Genomic DNA, 22083 nt, shown 5'->3' on the forward strand with positions numbered 1-22083 from the left:
AGTATGTAAGAATTGAATAAACCTTGGCTTTAATCACTTTCATAGAAATAAACTCAGGAGAATTATACCATGTATATAATCTTTTTAGATTATTTTTCTTTTGTGTGTTATGATAGCACCATCTTCTGAAGTTTTCTGTTTTGTTTTTTGTTTGTAATGGCCACACCCGTGGCATGTGGAAGCTCTTAAGCCAGGGATCAAATCCAACCTGCAGCTGTGACTTATGCCACAGCTGCAGCAACTTGAATCCTTTAACCTACTGTGCCTGGCCAGGTATCAAACCAACAGTTTTACAGTAAAAAGAGAAAGGAGTAATTGGATCTAAGTTCTTTGGAGTCTTAGGTCCCATATCTAGAGAGAGATTGGTAGTTTTGTACTTAGAGACACAGCAGTAGTGAGTGATGATTCAGGATGCAGGCTGAAGATTAGCTCTGCCCCAGAGTGGCATTCAGTTTCAATACATATTCATTGTATTGACAGCACATTGTGAGACAATACATTCTCATCTACTGAGACGTATTCCTGAAAATGCTTTTATATCCCTTTGTAGAATTCACTGAGGTATTTAATTTTTATTTTTAAAAGTCTGAAATAGATTTTTTTTTAAACCACAGCATCTTGTTAAATGTTTTCTCGTCCTCACGTGGAGGAAGGTTTTGTATGTCACTGTCTTCTGTTCTTTCTCTTGTTTTGACAGCTGGTCTTTAATAGATACTTTTTGTGTCCCAATAATTATAGCTATATGAAATCTAAGGGATATAACCAGTGGAGTATTTTGCATATTTCCAACTAAAAATGCAAATAAATTTAAATAGTATGCTGTTATAATTTAGTCTGAATCTTTAAAACATAGTTCTTTAATTTACATTTATATTTTAAAAGTGTAACTTCTTTAAAAAAGTATAACTTCTTAGAAGCAAGTTAGAATGAAAATGAATTAAAATGACTTATATTAAGTCTACATATTTGAAGGTTTTCATGATAACATGCAATCACTGGACCTGCTTTCTAGGCCTATCAGATGCGCCCATCAATTATTTTCTTTGATGAAATCGACGGTCTGGCTCCAGTACGATCAAGTAGGCAAGATCAAATTCACAGGTAAAACTTGATGGCACCTCTGCCTTTCTTCCTACGTTCTAAACTATATTGATGTTGCATGAGGGATAGAATGTTAAATGGTGAAAGAAATATGCAGAAGTCATCAGTTTTTTATTTCTTTTTAAAAAAAAACTTAATTGGTCACTCCAGAGTTGCTTGAACAGTGACTCATTACTCTGAAAATTGATGAAGTGAATGAATCAAGCTTTTCTTTTTCCTGTCCTATAACCATGATTCAGGCCATGATTCAAAGCAAATTAATAGTATTGTTGAAGTAACTTTTGTTTTCCATAGGAAAAATAACAGTTAATAAATGCAGAGGAGACTATTAAGCTAGAAAAATAACCATTTTTCAACCTCTTATGAAAGAGTGGATCAAGACCTATGATTTTCAACTGGGAGTGATTTTGCTTTCCCCAGGAGACACATGTTTGAATATATTTTTAATTGTCTCACCTGGGAGGGGGTGCTCTGCTGACATCAAGTGGATGAATACCATGGATGCTGTTAAATATTCTACAGTAATCACAGGACAGCTCTCCACAACAAAAAGTTATGGGGGCCAAAATGTCAGTGGAGCCAAGATTGAGAAATCCTGATCTGAGCAATAGTTATCAGAGGCTGCTAAAACAGTAAATAGGTGAAAAGGTTAATAGTAAAGTTTATGCTGAGTGGAGTGAGCTGATGACACCTCAACTAAACCCAATTCTCTGATCTTAAATGAAAATCTGGTATTATGTGCCTCCTGAGATACACCGTAATAAGTACATGGAATCTTGCTGTGAGATATGTAATCCCAGAGAGTTTAGTCTGCATCTGTTACACTCCTAGATCTAACTGCCAGTTTACAGGAAATGCAAAGCTAGAGGAAAGTTAAATGACCCTATCTAGAAGCAGTCAGCCAAGTCCAGAATGTAGAAAGACAAATGAACCAGTTTCTTCAACAAATAAAGGGCGTGAAGGAAGAGGGGAAAAAACGGAAGTGTGATGAGAACTGTTATAGATTTGAGGGATGCTTGACCAAGTGCAGCATGTGTGTATCTTGGCCTGAGCAGATCGAAATGTAAAAAGATAATTTGGGGTTAAGAGATGCAAATTATTGCCTTTGGAATGGATAAGCAATGAGATCCTGCTGCATAGCACTGGGAACTATATCTAGTTACTTATGATGGAGCATGATAATGGGAGAAAAAAGAATGTATGCATGTATGTGTGACTGGGTCACCTTGCTGTACAGTAGAAAATTGTCAGAACACTAAACCAGCTATAAGGAAAAAATAAAAATAATTATTAAAAAAAAAAGGGATTTCCCGCTGTGGTACAGTGGATTAAGAATCTGGCTGCAGCAGCTTGGGTTGCTGCAGAGGCTTGGGTTCAGTCCCTGGCTCAGGAACTTCTATGTGCCACAGGTGTGGCCACTAAAAAAAAAAAAAGTTTAAAAAATAATTTGAGTTAATCATTGAAATTGGATATTAGGTGATATTAAAGAATTAATGTCATTTATGTTGGTGTCATAGTATCATGGGAGTTTTTTATTTTTTTATTATTTTTTTATTTTTTTGTCTTTTTGCCTTTTCTAGGGCCGCTCCCACGGCATATGGAGGTTCCCAGGCCAGGGGTCAAGTCGGAGCTGTAGCCACCAGCCTACGCCACAGCCACAGCAACACGGGATCTGAGCCGCATCTGCAACCTACACCACAGCTTACGGCAACACCGGATCCTTAACCCATTGAGCAAGGCCAGGGATCGAACCCGAAACCTCATGGTTCCTAGTCGGATTCGTTATAACCACTGAGCCACAATGGGAACTCCTCATGGGAGTTTTTTAAAGCTCTCATCTCAGAAATACATATGTGCAGTACTTAGCGTGAAATATTTGTGGACTAACTGATCTGAGATTTTTCTGTTTGGTTGGATCTTTTTAAAGCTGTTGGGTAAAAATATAAAGGAATACTGACAATTATTGAAACCGAGTGATGAAGATGTAGAGGTTGTTTTACTGTTCTCTCCATAATAAAAAGATTAAAATATAGTTAAAATTCTGTTTTTATGCTGTATGTATATTCCATTTTATTTTGGGGTCCTTTGATAATGCATACACAAGAAAGCGTTTTGTGATTTTTAGTTCCTGTTTGTCTGCCTAGTATTTCCTAATAATTTTTTATATTGTTTCCTTGTTTGAGAACTCTTTAAGTTCCTCGGTGAAATTATGCTTTATGAAATGGCTTCCAGGATCATTCGTGGCATTCTAAAGACTATATTTTCCACTGATTTTTATGTTTATGTGCTATTTACTATGTTATTTTACAGATTTTTTTAGTCCATTGAAAATAATGGGATGCTCCGAGAAAATTCATTCATATGTTTAATGTGTTAAATCTTAGCAAAGAAAGAAATGATGTATTCAGCTTTCATACAATTAATCTCTTCTCTCTTATTTTTGAACTTAGTTCGATTGTTTCCACCCTACTAGCTCTTATGGATGGACTGGACAGCAGAGGAGAAATTGTGGTCATTGGAGCTACCAACAGACTGGATTCCATTGATCCTGCTTTACGAAGGCCGGGTCGCTTTGACAGAGAATTCCTTTTTAGCCTACCTGATAAAGATGTAAGAATTTAACATCACTCTGGAGTTTCCATTTTGGCTCAGTGGTAACAAACTTGACTAGTATCCACAAGGTTACAGGTTCAATCCCTGGCCCTGCTTAGCGGGTTAAGGATCCCAGGTTGTTGCTGTGGCTGTGGTCTTGGTTGCAGATGTGGCTCAGATCTGGTGTTGCTCCCAATTGGACCCCAGCCTGGGAACTTCCATATGCCGCAAATGCAGCCCTAAAAAAAAAAAAAAAAAAAAAAAAAAGAACTTAACATCCTGAAATTTTGACAAAATTGATTGCCTTTATCATGAACAAGTCTTGGTATAGTGAAAATTTGAGGATTGAGTTTTGTATATTCTGAAGCAAAGTTGCATGATTAATGTTCCAATACATAATGTATGTATTTTTAAAGAGGTATTATTTTATTTAAAGAAATAGCGGATAATTTTTTATTCTTTTTTTTTAAAATAGTACCTCCCTGAAAATGCTCTTAAAATTCTTTGAGTTTGAGCACAACGTTTGCTTGTTAATCATGCAAGTTGATTTTGATTCAGAACATGTGGCCATAATGAACAGTCATTCCTTAGCCAGTTCATTAGCCTTGGCTTTTCATGGATATAACTATATAATCATACTTAGTTATTTTAAAGCTGCATAATCTTTTGAGAACTAAGTAAGAAAAGATGAGTAAAGTTGTCAGTATTCTTAAATAAAACAGTTCTTAATATGTTCCAGAATAAACAGTAGTCCATTAATGACTTAATTTCTCTCATTCACATTTATAATGAATAGAACTTGAGCACTGTAAATGCAGATATGTTTAACACAAATTCTTTAAGTGCTTGAAAATACATCTTTTTCATTTTTACTGTTTCATATTTCTGTTTATATTAGTTACTGATGTCTTTAAATTTTTGATCAAATTATTTTGTTATTCTAATCTGAATAGCATTTTATTATTATAGACAAATTAAATTATTTTTATTTGTAGGCTCGAAAAGAAATTCTAAAGATTCACACAAGGGATTGGAATCCTAAACCACTGGACATGTTTCTAGAAGAACTAGCAGAAAACTGTGTTGGTAAACATTGCTTTAAGCTTTAAAAGAAATATTACATGCGTTTCAAAGATGGAACAAGTTGCAGTTTTGCTGAGGTTATGTTTAAAGACATAAAGGTTATATTTATTTCTTAAATTTATTGTTTGTGGCATGTTTTCTTCTTATGGAGTCCTAGATATTAAATAGAGATAATGGACATTTTGGCTGTCAGGTAGTCTGAGAACAAAGTTAGGCAATAATAATAATAGTTACCTTTTGCTGACTTAATATTTTTCTAGTCATCCTGTTAAGCATTCTGCATTTATTGTTTCAGGTAATTCTCACATCAGTCCTATGAAGTAGTTAGCCTTATCCCCATCTTACAGATGTGGAAATGGCTGAGAGAACATGGGTGATTCTCTAATAATCACACATCTAGTAAATGACAAATTAGAATTTGAACATAGCCTGTCTGGTTTTAAAACTTAAGCTCTTGACCCCTCATGCACATCTCACTCAAATAGTTGATGGCTTTGTTAAGGATTATTACCACCATGTAAGTTGCCTGGAGGAATGAGAGATATGTTAGCCTTATTACTCTTAAAAGATTTTGCTGCTATATTGCTAGGCTGATTTTTTTTTTTTTAACCTTGGTCACTCTAATGGGGTCGTGGTTTACTTAAAAATTTTTTTTGGTTGCTTTGAATAGGATACTGTGGTGCAGATATCAAGTCAATATGCTCTGAGGCTGCTTTATGTGCTCTGCGGCGACGCTACCCACAGATCTATACCACTAGTGAGAAACTACAATTGGATCTGTCTTCAATTACTATCTCAGCTAAGGATTTTGAGGTAGCTATGCAAAAGATGATACCAGCCTCCCAAAGAGCTGTGACATCGCCTGGGCAAGCATTGTCCACCATTGTGAAACCACTTCTGCAAAGCACCGTTCACAAGATCTTAGAAGCCCTGCAAAGAGTATTTCCACATGCCGAAATCAGGAAAAATAAGGCATTAGACTCAGGTACAAAATTTGATTGACCATGTCTTTTTTTTTTTGCCTTTTTGTCTTTTTAGGGCCGTACTTGTGGCATATGGAGGTTTCCAGGCTAGGGGTTGAATTGGAGCTATAGCTGCCAGCCTACACTACAGCCACAGCCACACAGGATCCAAGCTGCATCTGCGACCTACACCACAGCCCATGGCAACACCAGATCCTTAACCCACTGAGTGAGGCCAGGGATTGAACCTGTGTCCTCATGGATGCTAGTCAGGTTTGTTAACCACTGAGCCATGACGGGAACTCTGACCATTTCATTTTTATAATCAATAAAGCTAGGTGTTTTATACATCCCAGTGATACTTCTTTTATAAACAGCCTCTTGAAAGTAATTTGGTCATCCTTGCCTAGATATTTGAAGGAAATTTACTTCACAGATTGCCCTAGACTTAATCTGTTTTTAAGTTTAGAATGCATTTCTATATTTACTTGTTATTTGTATCTACACAAACTTGTTTTTGTCCACGCTGCTGCATGTGGAAGTTCCTGGGCCGGTAATTGAACCTGCCACACAGCAGCGACCCAAGCCACAGCAATGGCAATGCCAGATCCTTAACTCACTGAGCTACAAGGAAACCCTCTGTACAAACTTTTTTCTCCTTACGGCTGCACCTATGGCATATGGAAGTTCCCAGGCTAGGGGATGAATTGGAGCCGCAGCTGCCAGGCTATGCCACAGCCACAGCCACACCAGATCCAGGCTGCATCTGCAACCCTCACCGCAGCTTACAGCAGTGCTGGATCCTCAAACTACTGAATGAGGCCAGGGATTGAACCTGCATCCTCACAGAGACTAGTTGGGTTCTTAACCTGCTGAGCCACAATGGGAACTCAAGAAACTTTTTTTTTTTTTTTTGGTGTTTCCCTTTTTTTTTTTTTTTTTTTTTTTTTAGTTTTATTCAAGAATAGTTGATTTATAATGTTGGAAGATTTCTACTGTACAGCATAGCGGTTCAGTTATACATATGTACACATCCATTTGCTAAAAAATGTAATGGAAGTTTCTCAGTTTGCTAACTGAATCGTAACAAAGATTTGCTTTGTAATCCCAAAACGTTACTAATGTACACTTTTTTCATTTGTTTTATAGATATTTCTTGTCCTCTGTTAGAAAGTGACTTGGCGTACAGTGATGATGATGTTCCATCAGTATATGAAAATGGACTTTCTCAAAAATCCTTTAATAAGGCAAAAGAAAATTTTAATTTTCTTCATTTGAATAGGTACATTTCCCTTGAAAATTAATATATGTATTCTTTGATGTGTAAATTCTCTAAGACTAAATGAAATGATGTTTGAAAAGATAATGGATGCTAATTAATCTTTTTTAAACTAAAATTATTTGAAAAATTTTTTATTGTTATGTTGTCGTGATGGTAGAAACTATACTATTTAAAGTATTCCTAAAAATCTGTAGAGGTTGGTTGTTTCCAAAAGCCATATAAACCATGCTGTTATTTTATTTTTATTTATTTTTAAAACTTTATTTTATGGCCGCCTCTGCAGCATATGGATATTCCCGGGCCAGGGATTGAATTCAAGATACAGCTGAAACCTACACCACAGCTGTTGCAACGCTGGATCCTTTAACCCACTGCACTGAGCCAGAATCGACCTGAGCCACTGTAGTCAGATTCTTAACCCATTGTGTCCCATCAAGGATTCCTAAACCATGTTGTTATGATTGACTAGCCATGTAGTCAAAACTTTTTGACTTATAAAAGTTCATAATTAGGAGTTACCGTCGTGGCTCAGCGGAAACGAATCTGACTAGTATCCATGAGAATGCAGGTTTGATCCCTGGCCTCACTCAGCAGGTTAAGGATCTGGTGTTGCCATGAGCTGTGGGGTAGGTCGCAGACGTGGTTCGGATCTGTCGTTGCTGTAGCTATGGTGTAGGCCAGCAGCTACAGCTTTGATTCAGCCCCTGGAAACCTCCATATGCCAATGGTAGGGCCCTAAAAAGACAGGGGAAAAAAGTTCTTGATTAGTAATTTGGGAGAGAAATTTAAACTTTTTTTCCTTAAACATAGATTATTACTCATTTCTTTCAGAAATGCATGTTATCAACCTATGTCTTTTCGACCAAGAATGTTGATAGTGGGAGAGCCAGGATTTGGGCAGGGTTCTCATTTAGCCCCAGCTGTCATCCATGCTTTGGAAAAATTTGCAGTATACACATTAGACATTCCTGTTCTTTTTGGAGTCAGTGCTACATCTCCTGAAGAAACATGTGCCCAGGTAACTCATTTTTGCTCAGACAGATAAGCTGTAAGAAAAAGTAGTCTTCCAAAGACAGAATTTAGAATTGCCTCTTTTTTTTTATTAAAGAGTATGGGTTTAAATCCCATTTTCACCACTCAATATCTGTGTGACTTAGGAGAGTTATTAGATCTCTCTGTCTCCTTTTCCCTATTTGTAAAATGGAGATAATAAGAGTACTTAACCTTGTATGGCAGTTGTAAGAATTAAATGAGTAAAGTACTTAAAACAGTGACTGCTTTATGCAGATATTTGCCGATTCTATTTTTACTATGTTTATATTAATTTTTGTAAATGTAAAAGTGTTTTATTTTTATATTTAACCTTGGTTGTCATAAAAAAAAGTCTTCTTGGAGATCCCATCATGGCACAGCGGAAACAAATCCAACTAAGAACCGTGAGGTTGCAGGTTCGTCCCTGGCCTCGTTCATCAGGTTAAGGATCCCAGGTTGTTGCCGTGAGTGTAGGTCACAGATGCAGCTCTGATCTGACATTGCTGTGGCTGTGGTGTAGGCTGGCAGCTGTAGCTCCGATTCGACCCCTAGCCTGGGAATCTCCATATGTCGCAGGTGCAGCCCTAAACAAAAAAAAAAAGAAAAAAGAAAAATCTTCTAGATTTCTTGAGCTGTGTTCTAATTGCTTGAATCAGTGTTTTTCAAAAAATGAGACTTCTACAAAACATTTAAAAATAAGATTAAAGATTGGGGGAGCATTTTAAAAACTCAAGGTTTTATGTGAAAATTCTGGTAAGCTTAACATTGTTTCAAATTAATAAAGCACATTACTAATATACTGACTCTAATTGAATGTAATTTTTTTCTCTCTCTACTAGATGATTCGTGAAGCTAAGAGAACAGCACCAAGTATAGTATATGTTCCTCATATTCACTTGTGGTGGGAAATAGTTGGACCAACACTCAAAGCCACATTTACCACATTATTACAGAATATTCCTTCATTTGCTCCAGTTTTACTACTTGCAACTTCTGACAAACCCCATTCTTCTCTGCCAGAAGAGGTAATTTGTGGGAGAAATCATTATACTTCAAAAAGAGATATTCATACCAAAGTAATAAGAATTTATTGTAAAAATTCAAAGTGCTACAGAGGTGAATAAAATAAGGAAAAGTTTTCCTATTAAAGATAATCATTGTTAGCTGTTTGTTATATGTTCTTATTGGGCAGGATGTTATGTGTACATGTGTATGTGTATAGTAAGACCACATAATTTTTTTTTCTCTTACGCAAACGGAATTTGATGCATAATCTGTAACTTGCTTTATATCTTATGTATTTTTTAATATGTAAGTCTTAAGAGTGACATGACTTTTTCCATTGTCTTGATATGCCATAACTCATTTATCCAAATCCTTATTAATAGATATTTCATTTTTCCTCTTTTTTTTTTTTTCCTGTTGAACTGTTACAGTGAGTACTCTTGGGTTTTAAAGTGTGTGATCATTACTATGTGGATTTTTTAGCATCCCTTCCTAGAAATGGAATAACTATAGCTTTGTCAGAATATGCACATTTGACACTTTTGATAGTGTCAAATTGTTGTCCTTCAAATTTGTATCAGTTTACACAACTACCAGTAACAAAAGTTGATGCTGCCCTGCTTGTAATGCTCTTCTCCTAGATATTTTCCTGGCATGATCCTTTATTTTTCTCAGGTCTCTGCCTATATATCAATTCAGATAGGTCTTCCCTGATTAGCCTCTCAATTATAGCAGTGGCACCTCTGCCCATTATTCTGCTTTGTTTCTGTCACTACTTGATATTAAATATTCCTTTTTTGACTCTGTCTCTCCTAGCAGAATGTAAAGTATGTAAAGTTAAGTACTTTTTTTCTATCTCTCTATCCCCAGAGTACATACTGATGAGTATATCGAAGGTCTCTCTGTGTGTATGCTTTTTTAAAAATAAATGACTTTAGAAGTTCCCATCGTGGCTCAGTGGTTAACGAACCTGACTAGTATCCATGGGGACTCACGATCCATCCCTGGCTTCCCTCAATGGGTTAAGGAGCCAGTGTAACTGGTGTAGGTCACAGATGAGGCTTGGATCTGGCGTTGGTGTGGCTGTGGTGTAGGCCAGCAGCTATAGCTCCGTTTTGACCCCTAGCCTGGGAACCTCCATATGCCATGAGTGTGGCCCTAAAAAGACAAAAGACAAAAAAAACAGACTTTAATACGTTTTTCCTGCCTTTAACAGAATTTGTTTATAGTCTTTAGAACATTAGTAGGAAGATAAATTCAAATCTTTTATTAAAGAAATATTGAGCGCTTATTCTATGACAAGCATCATTCTAGGTGTTGGAATATAGCATTCAACAATTCAGATCAAAATTCATATCCTTCTAGGGCTTACATTTTAGTTGAGTGGGAAACAGACATAAATAAAATATAATACTAATCTACAGCTTTGGAGAAAATTTAGCTAAGCATTGCCAAGTGTGGTAGGTTCACATTATTAAATCCCCTGGGTTGGCGTCACTAAGAACACGGCATTTAAATACCTGGAAGAGGTAAGGTAGTGACCCACCTGAGCATCTAAGCAACAAGGGTTCCTGGCAGAGGACAAGCAAGTGCAAAAGTCTTGAGGCAAAAGTGCATTTGATGTGTTAGAAAAGTTGCAAAAAGTCCAGAGTGGCTGGAGCAGACTGAGTGAAGGGTAGAATAGAAGGAAATGAAGTCAAGAAGTTACCAAAGGACCAGATAATGTCCCTGATGGCAGTTTTAGTCCTTGTGAATCATTCAACTAAAGAATTGAGTAATTGTGAAAGGAACATTACGTATAGATTAATTACAGATTCTTGGGGTGGGAAGAGTCCTTAAAGGTTTCTAATTTAGTTAATCTAGTTCTGAACTTCAAAGTCTTTCCATTGTGTAGAGCGCCTTCTCTCTTCATTTTGTTAGCTCTGACTCCTAAAAAATGCATTTATTTTGAGAGATTTCTTAATCTCCATTTGTTTCCCCAATACAGTTGAGAACCTGTCTAATTTGTCTTCATTATGATAACTCTTTGTATGTTCAAATATACTTTTGAGTTCATTTCTATTCTTCACTCTGACCCAGGGTTTTTCACACTAAACATTTTTCCTACGATGAGGTATAGTCCCTGGAATTATTAAATACAATAGAAGATTATTTCTTGCTCATTTAACAATACCAGGCAGATAATTAGACTGATAGGTCTACCCTCCCCCAAGTAGTCATTTCAGACACTTGGGCTGAGGGAGCTTTCTAATTTTCATCATGTGGCTTTCCAGGTTATTTTTATTCCACCCAGCTAAAAGGATTGGCCCATTCTTGTGCCTGGTTTGAAAGTAATACATATTATTTCCTTTCACATTCTGTTAGCTAAAATTCACATAGCCAAACCTGACTGCAAGGGAGACTAGGAAAAGTGTTACAGCAGTGTGCATCAAAAAGAGGAGAACATGGGCTGTGATAATAGAGGCTGTGTTGCACATCACACATATTTTTAGTTTCCTCAAAATTCTAGTCACTCTCCTGAATGAATGTCTTTCTTTTTATATTCCTTCTAAAAGGCTGTACCCAGAATGAATTAAGTATTCTAGCAGTGTTCTGATTAACAGAATAAAGAAGAATTGCTATTTAGTAGCCCCATTATACTATTGATTTATTGTACTCACTATAAGTTAAAACTTGTTAATTATTTCAAAGTTTAAAGTGAAGATAAGTTTGTATTCTTGGTAATGAGTAAGGCAAACTAGCTGAATTTTCTTTATATGGACAAAGTTGAAAAACAAAAAAATTTAGCCTGGGATAACTTTATTGAGAATGTGGAAATTCTGTGCTTAAAAAATTTTTTTAAGACAAATTCTTCATGTTCTTACAGTAATATTTCCTGAGCATGTAATTTTAAACTGGATGAAGTATCCTAGTATCATACTGTACAGCAGGTTGGAATGGATACTGGACCTGGAATTGCTCATTTTACAAAATGAATAATCTAGACTAGACTATATAGATACAAATAAGTAAATCCACTTTGAGCCTTATGTAGTCTATATAGTCCTTTGTGATTCAGTGATGCTGTCTATATAGTGTTGGACTATAATACATGAGAACTACTGTGTAAACCATTATTAGCTACATTAAAGTTTGTCCATCTCAAAACTGCAGTCAGAGTGTCTGTATGCATGAGCACTAGTGGACATAAAAACTTAGCAGTATGGAGAAATGAGAAAGAATGTCATCAGTGAATTAGATACTTTGATGGATCCGTGAAAGACAAGCAGGGGTTATTAGCCTGATGCAGGTAACCACATTTCAAAGTATGTGTGCGAAAGGACTGCTTTGAAAGATGGGAGTAGTTTCTAGCTCTGGGTCAGTGCTAGTAAGGAATTGAAAGAGTCCTTGGACAACTTTGGGGTAGTTGGCTTTCTTCACTTCTGACCATGCCAGACAGCAGTCAGCAGAGTTGTTTGTCCCCAGCTAGAGCAGTGACTATGCACCCAAGAATTAGTGTGGCAGAGCATTGAGTTTATCCATAGGTGCTAATGTCAGAAGGAGTGGGGCGACCCTGTGCCCAGAAGACAAATTACAGGTACCAGTATAGGCTAGCTTCTTCCATAATCACTGAAAGTAGAAGTTAGAATAAACAGAAAAGGCGCCAGTGAACATTCAGAGATTTCAAGGCAGAGATGGGTTTTTATTATAAATAAGCATTTGCAGTAAGACAGTCATGTCCATGTATCAGCGACAGACTTGTGGAAAAGAACCAATTGAAGACATTATAAATGAAATAACTCCATGAAAATAAAAAGGCCCACAAGGTGAAAAAAGAGCAGACACAGTTGAAGAGTGGATTAGCAGGATGGAAGATCATAAAATCAGGAATTCCTAATATAACAAAAACAAATAATAAAGATTTAAAAAGTAAGGAAAAGTTAAAGAAAATGGAGGAAATAGATTCAGGTCTAACATCTGTTGGGATTTATGAGAGAAAAGAATTGTAGAAGATTTCATAGAATTAAATAATACCATAGTCTTCAGATTTAAAAGGTCCCTTGTTCTAACTGATGGATATAAAAAGATCCACATCTAGATAAAATTTCACAACATCAAAAGTAAAGAGAAAAAATCTTCTAAGAGAATAAAACATTACTAGAAAGGATTGAAAAATTGCTTCTACAATCTTTTTTTTTTTTTTTTTTTTTTTGCTTTTCAGGGCCACACCAATAGCATATGTATGGAGGTTCCCAGGCTAGGGGTCTAATCAGAGCTACAGCTGCTGGTCTATACCACAGCCACAGCAATGCCAGATCCAAGCTTCTACATTCTTATTGGTAACACTGGTTACTAAGGAGGCAAATAAGCAATATTTTCAAAGTTTGAAGGAAAATGATTTTGAACCTGCAATTTTCTTCCCAACAAAGTTAGCATTTGCATGAGAGAGCAAAATATATTTTTGAACATTCAATGCCTAAGAAACTATTACCCATATACCCCTGACTGAAAGAATTATTAAAGGGTTATTATTTCTCCTCTTGGGTTTTTTGTTTTTGTTTGTTTTGCAGAAGAGACATATAAGAAGCAGGGAGTGAAAAAAGCAGTAAAACTTGTTACAAAATTGTGCTAAAAACATTTTTTTTTAAGGAATGTGAAACTAAAGCTAAGTCGATCTTGGTCTGAACTCAAAACGGCAGGAAGGGTATATTGAGAATGAGGCAGTAAAAGCAAAATCAGATATTTAGCCAATATGTAGACAATGATTAGCCTTACAGTTTGGTAGGAAAATAAGCTTATAACAGTAAAAGAATAGAAATGTAACTTCCAGGCCAGCAAAAAGCGGGGAAAGGTACAAATTGCAATAAAAATATCAACAGAACAAGTGGATTCTAAAATTTAACATAGAAGAAAAAAGTGTTTGAATTTCCAAGAAAATTTTGAAAAAGCAGTGAGTAGGTTCTTAGCCCACCAAATTTGGTAAAGCATACCACAAAGTTGGCAATTAAAACTCTGAATTTGGGAGTTCCCATCGTGGCTCAGTGGTTAATGAATCCGACTAAGAACCATGAGGTTGCGGGTTTGATCCCACTGAGGCCTTGCTCAGTGGGTTAAGGACCCGGTGTTGCTGTGAGCTGTGGTATAGGTTGCAGACGTGGCTCAGATCCCACGTTGCTGTGGCTGTGGCGTAGGCTGGTGGCTACAGCTCCAGTTCGATCCCTAGCCTGGGAACCTCCATATGCCATAGGAGCGGCCCAAGAAAATGGCAAAAAGACAAAAAAAACAACTCTGAATTTGGGCCAGAGTGAACATATTAATGGACTACAGCTCATTAGTAGACTCTTGTATATAAGTAGTTTAGTAAACTAAATGAATTAGCAAAGTAGGGGCTTATTTCATAAATTGTGTTGGGACGATATGAGGAAAATTATCATAATTTTCATAAGCTTGAAGCAGGAAAAACCCGACAAAGCAGAAAGTGCAAAAGCCATAAATGTAAATTTCTCTGTATAAAGATATGCTAATCAAAGCACACAAGCATCATATAAGGAATAAACATTACTATCCTTTAAAAGTAATACTTGGAGGAGTTCCCATCGTGGCTCAGTGGAAACGAATCTGACTGGTTTCCATGAGGATGAGGGTTCGATCCCAGGCCTCACTCAGCAGGTCAAGGTTCCAGCGTTGCCACGAGCTGTGGTATATAGGTCACAGATGGTGGCATGGATCTGGTGTTGCTGTGGCTGTGGTATAGGCCAGCAGCTACTGCTCCAATTTGACTCCCAACCTGGGAACCTCCATATGCCATGTGTGCGGCCCTAAAAAGACCAAAAAAAGTAAGATAAAAGTAGTAATACTTGGAGGAGTTCCCGCTGTGGTACAATGGGATCTGCAGTGTCTTGGGAGTGCTGGGAGGCAGGTTCCATCCCTGGCCCAGGAACTTCATATGCCATGGAAGAGCCAAAAAAGAAGAAAATAATGAAAATAATACTTGGAAAGATCTAGAGGTTTATGTAGAAACATCCTTTGGAGATCTGTTTTGCCATATTACTTTTTTGGCAGTAAAATATCCATGACATGTAATTTACCGGAATTCTCACTGTGGCTCATCAGGTTAAGAACCCAGCTAGTATCCATGAGGATGCGAGTTCGATCCCTAGCCTCCCTAGCCTCACTTAGTGGGTTAAGGATCAGGCATTGCCAAGAGCTGTGGTGTAGATAGCAGATGTGGCTCAGATCTCGCATTTCTCTGTCTGTGGTGTAGGCCAGTGGCTACAGCTCTGATTCTGCCGCTATCCTGGGAGCTTCCATATGCTGTGGGTGCAGCCCTAACCATCGCCCCCCCCAAAAAAAAACCCATGCAGTTTACTGTTTTAACATTGTTAAGCATATAATTCAGTGGCATTAAGTCTGTTCATTTCATGCAGCATCACCATGATCCATTTCTGGAATTTTTTATCATCCCAAACAGAATCTCTGTACCCATTAAACAGTTATTCCCCATTCCCTCCTCTCCCAACCCTTGGAAACCTCTAGTAACTTTCTGTCTCTTGGAATGTGTCCTCATTTAAGTGGAACATAGAGTATCTGCCCTTTTGTGACTGGCTTATTTCACTTAGCATGATATTTTCAGTGTTCATCCACTTGGTAGCATATGTTAGGATTTCATCCCTTTTTTAGGCTGAATGATATCCCACTGTACCTAGGCAGCACATTTTATCTGTTCAGCTGGTGATGAACATTTGAATGTCTCTACCTCCTGTCTACTGTGAATAATCTTGCTATGATTATTGATATACAAGTATCTATTGAGTCTTTTTTTAATACATATACTGGGTTACATGATAATTCTGTGTTTAACTTTTCAGGAACTGCCATACCATTTTCCACAGTGGGTGCACCATTTTATATTCCTACCGTTACAAGGGGTCTAATTTCTTCACATCCTTACCAGTACTTGTTGTTTTCCAGCCTTTATTCTTATTGAACAACCACTCATTTTCATATGTCACTTTGGATTGTGAAAGTGAATTAATTTATTTAAAAAAAAAACTTTTAGGTAAAATATTATCCTATCAGTTACCATAGGAATTATAGTTTTGAAGTCTTGAGTTCTAAAGACGATCTCATGTTTTTTAGTTCCTAATCTATTGCATACATGCTTTATATATGTCTAGTATAAAGATTTAAGAAGTCCTTTATTATCCTTATTATATGATTTAGATTGCTATTTAGAAATATGTGTACAGTAATCTACTGTTGCCTTGAATGATTGACACATATGTAGTGTGTGTGTACATATATACATCTGTTTTCTTTAAGGTACAAGAATTATTTATCCGTGATTATGGAGAAATTTTTAATGTCCAGTTACCTAATAAAGAAGAACGGACACAATTTTTTGAAGATTTAATTCTAAAGCAAGCTGCTAAGCCTCCTATATCAAAAAAGAAAGCAGGTTAGTTCCTATATTAAAGTTAATATATAATAATTTTGAGAAAGTGGAAATAAAATATCAGTTAATGACATTGCTAGCTTTTAATAACATAAGCTTAAAACCTGTTATGAGGTTGATAGCTCTTACTGATTAAAAATCCCTATAATTCCCATTAAAATAGACTAAAGTTCTTAAAGCATACAAAAGCCTTTCATAGGATAGCCCAAATCTGTGTGGGATTGGGGCCACAATCCATAGAATAGCCCTACTAATCTGTTTTTCCAAGGCCATTTTTGGCACTTTTCTCTCCCCTACCTTTTTCTTTACAAAGCACTCAGTCTTTAAATCATATACAACATAATCCTGTCTTCATAATTTTATGCATCCTCGCTCTCTGTCAGTAATTCTTCTATCCCTAGCCCTGTCACTGCCTAAGGAACTACTTTCCCTTCTAGTATAAGTCATTTCCCCCCAACATATAGACAAAATTAACACTACCTTTAAGATGCACTGTACTTTTTTCATACTACTAATATGACGTTACAGTGATGTTATAATTATGTCTCTTACTCCCTTAATTGACTGTCAACTTATTGGAACAGCACTCTCATACTCCCCTTTTTATCCTGAGTGCTTGTTATTGCATATCTAAACAAAATAAAACTTTTATTATATTTGAAACATACCATAATTTTTCATTAGTTCAAGAATTAACTTAATAAAGACAACTTTTAAAATAGAATATTCTTGTCTGAAAATATGTATTTTCAAAATTTTAATTTTAGCCTCTTAAAGGATTTTAAAGTGGTAATGACTTAGGAATTAGCACTCCAAATTACAAGTAGCTAATTACTGCTGGAGAGGGTGTAGTGGTTGGGATTATTGTAGCACTTTAGTATTCCAGATCCTCTGATTCCTGGCAGTCGAATATAAGGAGATAACCCCTGAAAGCTCAGCTACTGTGTGCACTGAAACATTTGTCACTCTCGGTATGATGGGAGAGTGGTAACTAAAATCTTCCATTCGTGTAAAGTTTTGCAGGCCTTGGAGGTACTCCCCGTAGCACCACCACCTGAGCCAAGACCATTGACAGCAGAAGAAGTGAAAAGACTAGAAGAACAAGAAGAAGATACATTTAGAGAACTGAGGATTTTTTTAAGAAATGTTACACATAGACTTGCTAGTGACAAGCGATTCAGAATATTTACCAAACCTGTTGACCCTGATGAGGTATTAATCTTTGGATAAAATGTGTGCTAAGCTATATAAATAATGCTTCAGAATTAGAGGATATTTGAATAGTTTATGTGGTTCCCTCTATACACTCTGAATTTGTTTTCTGTGTTTGGAAACCTATCAAGTAGTTTCCTAAGCACATGGAGGCTTTGAGAGGAAGGCATTTTCCTTTCCTACAAGCATAGATAATTAACTTTGACCCACTCAAACATTCTAGAAGTAATTCAAGAATGTCTTAATGCTGCATGATGATATTGTGACCTCCAGAGTTAAGAGTGAGGTCCTAAGTTGACATTGAAGGATTGGTGGCATTTCGATGAGGAAAGAGGTATAGGATGTTATTGGAGATATAGATGCCCAAGAATAAGAATTAATATAAAGCAAAGCCCATCTTAGAGTCAAAGTTTCATAATAATACATTTTCGTTGTCTCTTATGTATTTGTTCTCTCTCCCCTACTTTGCCTGGCAGAAAAATGTGACTCATATTTTTTATGTTCAGAATTAATTTAGTGATTTGGTCATTTGCTTGAATTTTAGGTTCCTGATTATGTCTCTGTAATAAAACAGCCAATGGACCTTTCGTCTGTAATCAGTAAAATTGATCTCCACAAGTATCTGACTGTGAAAGACTATTTGAGTGATATTGATCTAATCTGTAGTAATGCTTTAGAATATAATCCAGATAGAGATCCTGGAGGTGAGCATTAGCGTTCTTTTGTTTTCCCCCAGAGGGTGCAGTGGGGACTCTATATTACAAATATTTTACGGTGCCATTCAACAATATCCTCATCTTACAGTTGAGGAGAATGGAAGTTTAGAGAGAGAAAAAACTTACTCAAGGAGTTCCCATCGTGGCTCAGTGGTTAATGGATCCGACTAGGAACCATGAGGTTGCAGGTTCGATCCCTGGCCTCTCTCAGTGGGTTAAGGATCCGGCGTTGCTGTGAGCTGTGGTGTAGGTCGCAGACGCGGCTTGGATCTAGCGTTGCTGTGCCTCTAGTGTAGGCCTGTGGCGACAGCTCCAATTTGACCCCTAGCCTGGGAACCTCTGTATGCCGTGGGTGCAGCCCTAAAAAGGCAAAAAGACAAAAAAAAAGAAAAAAAAAAACTTATTCAAGGATACTATCAGGAAGTGGCAGAGACAGAATTTGCAGGTTTCTTTCACTCCAAGACAATTATGTGATATAGCTTCTAATGAAACACAAATTATGTAATAACTTAGCTTGTCTCCTTTGTTTATCAGTGTTCTTTCTCAAAATAGAAAAATTAAAACTAGTAAGTTTGAAAGGATTTTCTTAGTTAAGCACATTATAATTTGTATTACAAAAGTAATATAGCATAATACTTGCTAATAATAATAGTTTTAAAACTAAGTCTCCATTTCCATTCTCCGGAGGTAGACACTGTTAAGTTTGGGGATATCGCTCCAGACCTTTTCAATGAATTGAATGCTTTCACATTCTACCTCACCTGTCTGGTCTATTAATGAATAAAATATATAAAGGGATTTTTAAGTGATAATATTTGTTCACATATGTAATGATATATTCAAATATCTTCATATTTGCTATAAACGTGTTCATTTCCCAAAAATATTCTCTCAGGTGATTTTTTTCCCTAGTTTCCTAGTCTTGCTTTATGGATGCCATGTTGTCCTTATCTGTCTCAGTGGATGATTTTTTTTTTTTTAATAGTTCTGTTTTCTGCATTGACACTCTTCTCCAGTACATTGGCTTTCTGCTTTTAAATTTGTACTGTTTATAAATTAGATTGATTAACACTGGGAGTTTCTTCAGCAGCTGAAAAGCTTACTCTTCTTCCCTTGCCAGTCTTCTACCCCCGCTTTCCATAGGCTTTACCCCACAGTTCAAAGTGCTGGAGCGCAAGCAGTGGCAAACAGGCTACCAAGAGGAGGAGTATCTCATCACTGTAGAAAGAGGGAAACATTTATCCTGGAGGGAGATAGCCTGTTTCATTGTAATTGTACCGCTGCTACTTCCCTTTCTGTCCATTGTGACAATCTAAAATTACTTTAGACCAGTGATATTCACACTTTAGCATGCATCAGCATCTCCTAAAGGACGTGTTAAGAGGAGCTTGCTGGGCCCATCTCTGTGATTTTTGATTCTGTAATGTAGGTTAGGGCCTAAGAATGGGATTCTGACAGTTTCTCAGGTGGTGCCGATGCTACCACACTCCAGAAACTGATGTCCTTCCTTTTTTTCAGGCCACATTAGAAACAATATCCTTTCTGTCCTTGTAGCTGTTGCTGTCAACTGTAAACTGGGTGTGAGATAGTGCAGCCTCCTACCCTATGAGGGGGACTGATCCAGCTATTCAAGCAAATTTACATTCACTTTTTTTTTTTTTTTTGCTTTTTAGGGCCGCACCTGAGGCATATGGAAGTTTCTAGGCTAGGGGTCCAATCAGAGCTGCAGCTGTCAGCCTATGCCACAGCCACAGCAATGCAGGATCCAAGCCACATCTTCAACCTACACCACAGCTCACAGCAGTGCTGCTGGATCCTTAGCCCACTGAGCAGGGCTAGGGATCGAACCCACATTCTCATGGATACTAGTCAGGTTCTTAACCCACTGAGCCATGACAGGACTCTTACATTCTCTTATTACCTGCCTCCTGCTTAAAGGCATATTCCAGTTTTACAGTGCTTGTACTCAATTTAGGATTTTTTCCATTGTTTCCCATGTGGGATTACTGTTTCATTGTCTTTGTTTAGTTTCTCAGTCAGTGTAGTGATGTCCTCTTTATTTCTTCCGAAATTCTTTTTCATCCCTGGTTCAGTAATAACCCTGATAGCCTTCCTTGCTATTTTTGTGTCATTGTGTTGTTGTTTAGTCTTGCTATTGATTGATTCTTATATTGTTTCTGACATTTCAGGGGGATCTGGATAGAACAGGACAGTGAAACTGGGTTTAGTCTGCCATGTTGAGTCAGATGTTTAGATTAATGCTAAAAACAGAAATAACATAACGCCAGTGACTTTTACTATTCACGGTGGAAGTTAAAAAGGAATAGCTGTAATCTTAGTCTGACATGTTGAGTTAATTTTTGTTGAATTATTAAAGGAGGAAGTTTTAAAATTCTTTATTCATCCCTTAGATCGTCTTATTAGGCACAGAGCCTGTGCTTTAAGAGATACTGCCTATGCAATAATTAAAGAAGAACTTGATGAAGACTTTGAGCAGCTTTGTGAAGAAATTCAAGAATCTAGAAAGAAGAGAGGTAGGAAAATGATGTGATATCAGAAAAAGATGCTTTCGATGTAATGCATTGAGTCCTTTTGGTTAATTCTTTATGTAATTTTGAAATCTGGAAATTTGATTTGATATTCCCCATGTCTCTCTATAAGGTTGTAGCTCTTCCAAATATGCCCCGTCTTACTACCATGTAATGCCAAAGCAAAATTCCACCCCTGCTGGTGATAAAAAATCAGATCCAGAGCAAAATGAAAAGTTGAAGACACCCAATACTCCTATGGCTTGCAGCACTCCTGGTAAGAGCACTTTGGTATTTTGTGGGGTTTTTTTGGCCGAGACTTGCAGAAGTTCCCGGGCCAGGTATTGAACTGGAGCCACAGTAGAGACAATGCTGGATCCTTAACCCTCTGAGCCACAGATGAACTCTCCCTGCCCCCCTTTTTGCTGATTTTTACTTATGAAAAATCTGAATCCTTTGCTCTCTTCTAATGCCATTTATTTTTCCCCTCAGTTTCCTTTGTCTGTATTGATTCAGAAAATTACATTGATTTTGTTAATATTAGGGCAACTTTGCATTCTTGAAATAAATCCAGGCTTACAATAAGGTACCACTTGCAATCCCAGTTCACTTTTCAGTTCATAATCTAACTGTGAATTGACTTGATTTGAAACTGATTTTTTTTTTTTTTTTGGTCTTTTTGCCTTTTCTAGGGCTGCTCCCGCAGCATATGGAGGTTCCGAGACCAGGGATCTAATCAGAGCTATAGCCGCCTGCCTATGCCAGAGCCACAGGAATGCGGGTTCCAAGCCACATCTGCGACCTACACCACAGCTCACGGCAACGCCAGATCCTTAACCCACTGAGCAAGGCCAGGGATCGAACCCGAAACCTCATGGTTCCTGGTCAGATTCATTAACCACTGAGTCACGACAGGAACTTGAAACTGCGTTTTATTTCCTATAAATGCTAGTTTGCTTCCTGTTCTTCTTTTTTCTTAGTGTATAACTTCACGGGGTAGCAACCCAAATCCTGTGGGTTTCCCAAAGCTTCTCTTGTCAGACTCCTAATTCCAATTTTTGCTCTTTAAGTTCCATGAATGTCAGACTGTCCTCGGCTTCTTAACCTCTTAGCTGTTCGTTTTCCCAGATACTGG

General features: G+C 37.1%; 1 protein-coding gene across 2 annotated transcripts in view; it reads left to right on the forward strand.

Annotated features, from left to right (window-relative positions):
* Positions 1-22083, forward strand: part of ATAD2 (ATPase family, AAA domain containing 2) — a 70066-nt gene that overhangs the window by 37659 nt on the left and 10324 nt on the right. For both annotated transcript variants that reach the window (XR_002343117.1, XM_001926030.7), the window contains exons 13-24: positions 1013-1101; positions 3552-3711; positions 4689-4779; positions 5447-5761; positions 6888-7020; positions 7852-8038; positions 8892-9077; positions 16360-16495; positions 17508-17704; positions 18249-18408; positions 20832-20954; positions 21082-21225. Coding sequence is in view for 1 of the 2 variants with exons in the window: in XM_001926030.7 (XP_001926065.5) it covers positions 1013-1101; positions 3552-3711; positions 4689-4779; positions 5447-5761; positions 6888-7020; positions 7852-8038; positions 8892-9077; positions 16360-16495; positions 17508-17704; positions 18249-18408; positions 20832-20954; positions 21082-21225 (1921 nt within the window). In the remaining variant the exon portion in view is untranslated. The remainder of the gene's footprint in view (positions 1-1012; positions 1102-3551; positions 3712-4688; positions 4780-5446; positions 5762-6887; positions 7021-7851; positions 8039-8891; positions 9078-16359; positions 16496-17507; positions 17705-18248; positions 18409-20831; positions 20955-21081; positions 21226-22083) is intronic.

This window comes from Sus scrofa, chromosome 4 (assembly GCF_000003025.6).
Source record: "Sus scrofa isolate TJ Tabasco breed Duroc chromosome 4, Sscrofa11.1, whole genome shotgun sequence".
In the NCBI taxonomy this organism is placed as follows: Eukaryota; Metazoa; Chordata; class Mammalia; order Artiodactyla; family Suidae; genus Sus; species Sus scrofa.